The sequence below is a fragment of the Microcebus murinus genome, chromosome 4 (assembly GCF_040939455.1).
Source record: "Microcebus murinus isolate Inina chromosome 4, M.murinus_Inina_mat1.0, whole genome shotgun sequence".
Taxonomy (NCBI): domain Eukaryota; kingdom Metazoa; phylum Chordata; class Mammalia; order Primates; family Cheirogaleidae; genus Microcebus; species Microcebus murinus.
In genome coordinates, this window is record NC_134107.1 from 108,593,785 (window position 1) to 108,603,276 (window position 9,492).

General features: G+C 39.7%; 1 protein-coding gene across 2 annotated transcripts in view; it reads right to left on the reverse strand.

The window, feature by feature from the left end:
* Positions 1-9,480, reverse strand: part of NCAPD3 (non-SMC condensin II complex subunit D3) — a 69,399-nt gene extending 59,919 nt beyond the window's left edge. The window contains exons 1-3 of one of the 2 annotated variants that reach the window (XM_076002662.1): positions 8,846-9,480; positions 5,400-5,554; positions 2,096-2,258 (exon numbers count right to left, since the gene is read on the reverse strand). In XM_076002662.1, coding sequence (XP_075858777.1) covers positions 2,096-2,258; positions 5,400-5,554; positions 8,846-8,909 — 382 coding nt within the window. In that variant the 5' untranslated portion in view covers positions 8,910-9,480. The remainder of the gene's footprint in view (positions 1-2,095; positions 2,259-5,399; positions 5,555-8,845) is intronic. The other variant, XM_076002661.1, reaches the window with a different exon arrangement.
* Positions 9,481-9,492: the final 12 nt, after the last annotated feature.

Consider the following 9,492-nt stretch of genomic DNA (forward strand, 5'->3'; position numbering starts at 1 on the left):
AGAGGAAGGAACCCTACACATAATTCATTCTATGGACTGTTACTACCCAGATCCCCAAGCCAGACAGACATCTCAAAAAAACAATATCCTTTATGAATATAGACATAAAAATCTTCAACAAAATAATAGCAAACTAAATCTGTCAAGATATAAAAGGATTACAGACCATGACCAAGGTGATGCAAAATTGTTTTAATACACAAAAATGAACCAATGTAATATACCATATTATTAGAATAGAAAGCAAAAACCACATGATCACTTCACAGATGCAGAAAAGCAAATGACAAAGTCCAACAACCTTCATAAAACACTCAACAAACTAGGAATTAAAGGGCATCCTTTAAAAACCCACAGGTAATAACATACTTAAAGACAAAGAAACTGGATATTTCTTTGATCAGCAACAAGATGAGGATGTCCACTCTCTATGTCTACTAAACATTGTACTGGAGGTTCTAGCCAGGGCAATCAGGCAAGAAAAAGAAAGAAAAGGTATCCAGACTCAGAGGAAGAAGTAAAGCTATTGACAAAGGACATGATCTCATATAAAGAAAACCTTGTTAGAACCAATAAATGAATTCAGCAAGATTGTAGGATATAAGACCAATTATCAAAAATCAATTGTACTTCTATAATATATATTACCAACAAACAACCTGAAAATGAAATTAAGAGAACAATTTCATTTACAATAGCATCAAAAAGAATAAAATACTTAAGAATAAAAGGAAGTGTAAGAATTGTATACTCAAAATCATAAAACATTATTGAAACAAATTAAAGATGATCTAAAATAAATGGAAAGATATCCTGCAGTCATGGATTGGAAGACCTAATGTTGTTAGGATGGCAATACTCCCCAAACTGATGTACAGATTCAATGTAATCCCTGTCAAAACTCCAATTGCCTTTTTGGGTAGAAATTTACACATAGATCCTAAAATTCACATGGAAATGCAAGGGACCCAGAATAGGCAAAACAATCTTAAAAAAAAAAGAACATACTGTGATTGAATATTATGTATCAACAGCATCCCAACTATAATCCAGAAACATTTAAAAATAGAAGGTGATTGGCAAGAATACAGCTTGCTGGAAAGCAGCAAGTGGTCTGCACTAACAGCTACCTCTTTGTTCTGGCATAAATCTCAACCTTAATCAGAAGGAACTGCATCTAGCAAGGGAAGAGAAGAGTGAAACTGGGTTTCTAAAACCACTATTTTTCAGAGAGCGAGCCCAGTGACAACTTAGCAACAAAGTTCTTTAGGACCTTATTTCAAAAATCTTTACAAGAGCATTAACAATAGCATAATTCGGGGTTAAAGGTTTTAAATACCTTTTTACCTGTTCCCAAATCATATGGAATAAATCCTTAGCATTAATTACATATGCATTTATGTAAACAATGACAAGAAGCAAGTTGAAAATTTTGTGATTTTCTTTTCCACCTGAATTTTGAGTCCTCCAGTTCAATCTCTTATGTTCTACTTGATCTTGCCTTGGGTTTGGGGAAGAGAGAATGGACTTCTTCACTGCCCACAGGAGGAGCAGGCGACTTAAGTACTCTGACAATGCAGAAGCAAAACAGTGCTCATCGACAGACTCCTTATTGGTGCTTTCTTTCATCAAGAATTACTAGCTACTCTCATGCTCTCTTGATTAGAATGGTTTTAAATTACTTTGCAACACCCACACAGGAGAGAGATAACACAATGACTTCCCATAGCAATTTTTTTCAGTTTGGATAGGAAGTCAGGAAGAGAAAAGGGCACTATCAGAATGTTATGCTTGGGTGGCAGGGTGGGGATGGGAGTGATGCTCTTGCAATTCCTCTTGGATTATTTGATTTCAGTTATAGACAGCATAATTTCAGAAGACAAACACATGTAAAGAAAAAAGGGAAAGAAACTTTTCATATACCTATAACATGCTATGTACTTCACAGACATGCTCACTTAATCTTTAGAACAATTCTATAACATGGGTTATCACTGCCCCATTTTATAACTGAAGAAACAAAGTATAAGAGTTGAAAATAACGTGGAAAGAAAAAATGACAAAAGATTTGTCCCATCACATCAAGTATACATACCTGGTACTTCTAGTAGCAAAAAATAAAGCCCAGCAGCATGAAGGCCATATTCTCGATATTGCACATTGACATTTTTTTTATGAACTATTTGAACAAAGTGATAGAATAATGCCACCAGTGTACTATGGGAAATACTGTTCTCAGTGAATAAGGTCCAAATAGTCTGTGGGGAGAGGGCAAACCACAAAAGCCAATAATTAGAAAGTTCTGCTACTATTTGCATCTTACAAGTACTTATTGCCTTACAAAAAGAGGCATAGACCAGTCTGGCTCTTAATGATAAATGTACCATCTTTAAAGAGACTGAAAACATTAAGCCTATTATTATTCAAAATTACAAAGATAAATAAGTACACAAGAAATTTAAGTAATTTTTTAAAAAGAATTTTTTGGTAAGTTTGAAGCACATACACTTCTGAAATTATTATAGCTCAAAACTACACTAAGATTTTCGGGACACCGTATATTAGTGACTGCTTAGAAAAGTTACTTCTCCATCTAGATTAAATGTACCCAAATCCATTTATCATTTATTACTAAGGAAATCAGAACAATTTATTTAAATATAAATGTTGTGCAGATTGTGGGCAATGGGAGCGGGAAAGGAAACATCTGCTGCTTCTCCCTCAATACATTTCATCAGGAGCCTAGGTGAGAAAGGAGACAAAACCCTAGTATAGAAACCATAATTTTATTAATTTTACCATTGTCCCATGCTTTCTCCTTTTAAACACTTGAAGAGGAAGTGAGTTATTATAATAAACTAAACACAGCAGGAACTAAATATGATTTATCTGTGAGTACTGTATCTTAAATAAAACAAGATCCAATACAGTTAAACAATTGGCCCTTGTACTTCCTGTTTCCTGGAAAAGGCAGGTGAAGTGGTAGCCAATGCTTCAGATTAGCCCCACTGCTTAGCACATGCCATCTTAGAGAGAGACCACTGAAAGTTCTTTCTGCCATTTCCTTTCCTAGGAAACTTCTGGAAGAAATCACCTCCTACCATCACAGTATCACATTCTCATTCCAAAAACCATCTGCACCTCCATTCCACTCATCTTGGAGGTCACCCTGAACCTGTTCAGTCACCTAGGCTCTGTGATCCCACAGCTGCGGTCAGAGAACCAGTGATCACCCTGCCTTCTGACTGCTCCTCCTCAGGCCTCTTTCAACCAGCTGTTTCTGTTGTTTTCTTCTCTCTCTAGGCGACCTCATGAGTCACAGCATTCCGACATCTACCTTGATTCGCAGGACTCTTCCCTCTCTACTGATCTTCCAATCTTTATTTCTAGCTACCTACTATGCCTCCCAAGGATCTCCTAACAGAACCTCATATTCAAAAATCTACAATGGAACTCAATTTCCACTTGACCTTGATCAACAATGTCATCATCTTCCTAGTTTCAGAAAGTTTCTTTCTTCCTCTCACTCACTATACCAAGTCAATTTAGCACTCTGCAGCATGTTGGAACTACCTGACAAGGGCTTCCTAGTTAACAAAGCCACATTAATTCTACCGCAAAAAATGTCCCTAGTTTTTTAGCCTTCCTTTCGAATTCCCACAACCGTAACTCCAGACCATGCCACTGATGCTCATAACACCCACATCACAATATAAGTCTCTCAAGGGATCTCTCTTGTACATATTTTTCCCACCTTGGTCAAGAACATTCACCCTAAAACAGATTTATTCACATTACTTAGTCTATTGCTCACTGTAGCCTCTTCCACACAGGGCTGATTGTAAGGATTAGATGAGTTAACATATGCATGATGCTTACAAGAGAGCCTCATAAACAAACACCCTATTAAAAACGTTCCAAATCCACAGTTCACCCTCATTTAAAGCTCCCAGACCTATCTTCAGTCTACCTTACCATCCTATGTCCCACCCCACGTTTTAAGAATTCTGTGTGCCATTCACCCACACCACTCACGTTCCCTCAATATTCCGTGCATATTCCCATCATGTAGCTCCTACACTAGAAACCTCTACAATCCTAACTTCTGCTAGTCAATACGCTACCCATCTGTGAAGACTCACCACTAGCTACTTTCTTTCTGGAACCTTCCTAATCCTATGGTGCTCCCTTTTCCACATCCCTATTAGATGATATCTCCACCTCTCTTGGAGCATTTTTTTTTTTTTGAGACAGAGTCTCGCTTTCTTGCCTAGGCTAGAGTGAGTGCCATGGCATCAGCCTAGCTCACAGCAACCTCAAACTCCTGGGCTCAAGCAATCCTACTGCCTCAGCCTCCTGAGTTGCTGGGACTACAGGCACGAGCCACCATGCCCGGCTAATTTTTTATATATATATATTAGTTGGCCAATTGACTTCTTTCTATTTTTATAGTAGAGACGGGGTCTCGCTCAGGCTGGGTTTGAACTCCTGACCTTGAGCAATCCGCCCACCTCGGCCTCCCAGAGTGCTAAGATTACAAGCGTGAGCCACCGTGCCTGGCCTGGAGCATTTATTTTTTACAATATGTTTCACAGAATATTTCCAGGCCCCTAAGACTCACAGTGGCACTGTACTTGCCTACTCCCTACAGCTTCATGTGGTTGATGGACTCACTTTTGCCAGCACTCAAGTGTCCACTCTTCTTCCCTGGGAAGGCCCCTGACCTAGGGAGAGGCTGCGTATCTTAATCCTCACTTTTTCCACTAAGGTACTTAATGCAGTGCTTACTTAGCATTATGTTGAAGGAGTGTTTAATTAGATGATTTAATCTTTAAACAGCTATGTGAAACTTGTAACTGAAATGTTTTTTGTTAATTTAAGTGTTTCAGAGATGCTAATATCTAAGTATTTTTTGCTCTGCCTCTCAGCCCTTTGGTTCTTTTTAGAAGTAATGATCTAAATATTAATAAGCATATTAGGTAGAACTCAATATTTAAAGGAACTCTTCCAATAAATCTGTTTGTAATTCAACTAATCATTCCTCAGTTTACTAATATCAGACTCTCTTAAAGTTAAGGTATGCTTGAATTGTTATTTGCATTTTTCTTGGACTTCTTTCCATTTTTGGTTTCTCTGGTTTTTTTGTTTTTGCCTTTATACTTTTCCTTTAATTTGCTCTTATAAAAAAGTGGTCATGTCTTGGGAAAAAAATCAGATGAGTACCTTGAACCTTTTGGAAAGCTATTATGATAGTCCAATAAATGAATGACATTTTTTATGTTACTCACATTGGACTCCCTATAAATTGTATACTAAAAAAGCTAAGCTTTAGATTATAATAATGATTTTCATCTTCATTTTTAACACCTCAAGTTAGCTAGATTTTTTTATTTTCTTACCTCCGTAGATCCATGTTCTTCAGTAGCAAAGGGGAAAAGGCTTTCATAGAGTTTTGTGAATGCACTCAATCCAGTCTCTATAATCTCTGACTCTATGCTGGGATCCAAAGGCTCAGTCTCCGTGAAATCCAGTTCCCACACTGTGTCTACCCATTCTAGGGGAAAATACAATGCAATCAGTAAGTGCTCTATAACAAGTAAAAAAATCAATTACCTTTAGACTCCAGGTACATTCAAGAGGAGAAAAGCTTATTAGTCACAACTCACATTTAACGTATAATGTAGCATAATTAAAGGCAAGCAGAAAAGGTTAAGAGAATTTTTTTCTTTTAAATCATAACTGACAGCTGGCTATTAGGTTAACTATTTTCAAAAAATATCAAGAAATAAAACAGGCCAGGCATGGTAGCTCACGCCTGTAATCCTAGCTCTCTGGGAGGCAGAGGCGGGCAGATTGCTCAAAGTCAGGAGTTCGAAACCAGCCTGAGCAAGAGCGAGACCCCGTCTCTACTATAAACAGAAAGAAATTAATTGGCCAACTAATATATATAGAAAAAATTAGCCGGGCATGGTGGCGCATGCCTGTAGTCCCAGCTACTCGGGAGGTGGAGGCAGCAGAATCACTTGAGCCCAGGAGTTTGAGGTTGCTGTGACCTAGGCTGACGCCATGGCACTCACTCTAGCCTGGGTAACAAAGTGAGACTCTGTCTCAAAAAAACAAAACAAAACACAAAAAAGAAATAAAACACATTTAAGATATAACAGTTTCGGTGAATGATACTCCAAAACACTTAATGATTTGGCTTTCCCACGTTTAATCTAGAGAAAAGAGGTTAAGCAGATTGCCTCAGATGCTCCTCTGTGAAATTCTCCTAACCATGTTAATAAGCTCACATTAAGTGCACAGTACACTTTATTGGGCCCTTGGACAATAATGTAGCATGCTAAAAGACAGATGATTTCCCCAAGAAGTTTAAGCCAGATTCATACTCATAGAGATACCAGTGACTTCATACATAATACACTGATGAGAAGAATGTATGTTGTGAGAAGGTCACAGTAAGACAGCATATAGTTACACTCTTTGACAATCTCTTACCTTTAAACCTCATACTTTTCTCACAAATTATATTTAATGTTTTCACTGTTATTTCCCCAAGCCTAAAATTAGTACTAGACAGAAACATGGGGACATCTCAAATTATTAATGAGGTGCTCCTTCAAATCAGTAATTTTTAAAATATTTGTTCACCATTGATTTAGAGAAGTTGGGCAGGGTATAAATAAAGACAAACAGAGTCACATGGCCTCAGCCTCTCTTTCACCGCTCTGAACGTTATGTGGCACTCAGCGAATGAAAAGTCTTATACAATCTGTCTATCATCTTTTGTCACTTGAGCTTGGTCCTGGAGGAGGAAGTCTCTGTAACCCAAGTGGCTCTGCACAGTATTCCTTCCAAAGATATGCGATATGCTGCCTTAAAGAAAACATGAAAAATACAACTGAATCTCTCCATATTTCCAGCAATGTTTAAAGCTCATTATAGACTATAGCAAAAGTTTTCTCAGTCCTTATTTTGGCTTTGTCTACAATAGCTACCTACTGTCAGTAGCATCAGATCTAATTTAGAAGGCAGTAACTGGCCCTGATATCAGCCATTTGGTCATAGAAATCTTCTGTGCTGATTGTTGAGTGAGTATAGGAAAAACTGAGTTTGATTATTTTCTTCAATATTTTTACACTATTCAAAACAAATCCCTCACTATCTATTTTCTCAGCTGTCAAACACAGATAATTTCTGCTCTAGAACTTCACTTAGGATTGAAGAGGAGAAGAAACATATCATTTACTCACTCAAGAAACAATTTGAGAAAATACTACGGAAAGCCACTATATGTGCTAAGAATAGAGAGATGAATGCTAGAGGATTCTTGTCCACAAAGATCTCACCATCTCACACTTATAATACCAAAAAATCAACCTATGATAGAAGACTATAGAGTTTTGATCAGAACAAGGTGAATATCCTGACTTGTTTGCTTATGTGTAATTAGCCTCCTCATCATTAATGAGAATACAGGATTGCTGTGAAAGATAATGTGTATAGAGGGTTTAACAATGTGCTAGCCACATAAAAGACACTCACTGAATGATAGTTATTATTTTCAAGTTGTTAAAATGGAAATAGATTTGCAAAACGTAAAATGCTAGAAGAGTTTAATAGGAAATATTACTGGGGAAGGAGGAGGGATAGAGGTGGGTTAGATGTTTCTTCAGGTGGACTTGAATGTAGGAGTGTGCGAGGGAAAGAAATGCAGAAAAGCATACCCCAGAGAGCATAGCATAACCACGCACAAAGGAAAATAAAGTATAAAGTATTTAGAAATGAACAAAACAGCTACAACATAGAGTGTGACTGTAGAGGGAGGGAATTAGTAGGTATTTAGCAGTTACTATGTGCCAGGTACCAAGTTGATCTTCACAAAAACCCTGGGACATCAGTATTATAATCCCCATTTAACAGATAAGGAAACTGAGGCTTAGTAAGGTTAAGCAACTTGCCCAGTAATACCTGGTTGCAATGTGGTAGAGTCAAGAAACCAATCCAATCATTTCTGACTCAAAACAGTTATGCTCTTGGAAAAGCATACTGAAGAGAATGGTGAAGGCTCTTTTAAGTCATGCCAAGGATCTGGTCATTTGTTTAGGAAATGAAGGGGTAACATTAAAGGTTTAAAGATTTGACACATTTAAAGTTGTGTTTTCAAAAGTGGTCCTGCAGAGGTGTGGGGGATGGGCTGGGGGAAGCAGCTACGACACTCCCACAGTTGCTCAGGTTATTGGCTATAATGAAGGCTTGCGCTCGGGTCACAGCATCAGAAATGGAGTGGGAGGACATGAGACATCTCTGAAGCAGGAAAATCGGTGGTGGTGGGCATGAAAAGGGACGCATGAATGCCCTGACTTCCAGGTTGGTGGCTTGGCTAGTGCCATTAGGTGGCTCTGGGAATCCCAGTTTCATTCATGTGACATTTGATGATGTCTGCCTGTCAGACATCCAGCTGAACCTATGAACATGAAGTTCAAGAAATAAGTTTGGCAAGAAAGAGATTTGCAATTTAAAACCACCAGAATAGATCAGAATATGTACATTCACGAAGATTTGCAGAATAAGGCGGCGAAGGCCGAGAAAACATATGCACGAGCACTAGAAGAGACTGGCCAACATTAACTTTTTTTTAACGGTTACGTGACTGGGTTGAGTCCCTGCGGTAAACCGGCTGGCCACTATCCTAGCACTGCACAGCTCCGGGGACCCCAGGCCCTGCCGAGAGCCCTGGCCCCGCTCCCACCCCCACCCGCACTCCGGCCAGCCCCGGGCTAAGGTACAGGCGGGGACGCAAAGCAGCCCAAGTCTGTACCCCGGCCTCGCGGCTGCTTCTCACCGAGACTGAGATCCAACTGGCACCAGGGCTGCAGGCCGCTCCCAAGGCCCGGCAACGCCACCATGTTCCCCTAGGCACCGGCTCGCCTCCGCAAAGCTCAACTTTCAAAGCTCGCTCCCGCGCGCGCTCCGAGACGTTCCTGCGGACCAATCACAACGAGCAGAATTTCCGACAGGCCAGTCACCGTGCCGAACTGTTTTCATTGTATTAACCAATCAGCTGCGTCGTGCGCCACATGCGCAGAGGAAGGGGCGGGCTGAGGACTGGGGGCTCTACAAGGTTCGTCTGGTCGATTTTCTCAGCTTTCCCGTTAAAGTAGGAGCCAGGACCTAAGCTAAAGCCTAATAGCGTCTTTCCCGCCTTGTTTTTCTTAAATGCAGGAAATGTAAAGACTATGTGAGACAGGGTACTTCCTGTAATAACTGTCACCTTTGCCCCCGTCAGGCGACATTTCGTGTGCGGGTCACAGGACTACCTTCACCCGTCAGCACGTGAACGTTGTACATAACCGAATGTGGAAGGTAGCCCAACGTAACTCGACACGGGAAAAGCAAACAAAAGCATTCCAAGAAGACAGCTGCAGTTCTTTTGATTTTACGGGTCGTCTAGGCCCAGATTCCACCGGAAAGACGCTGTGGCTGCCATAT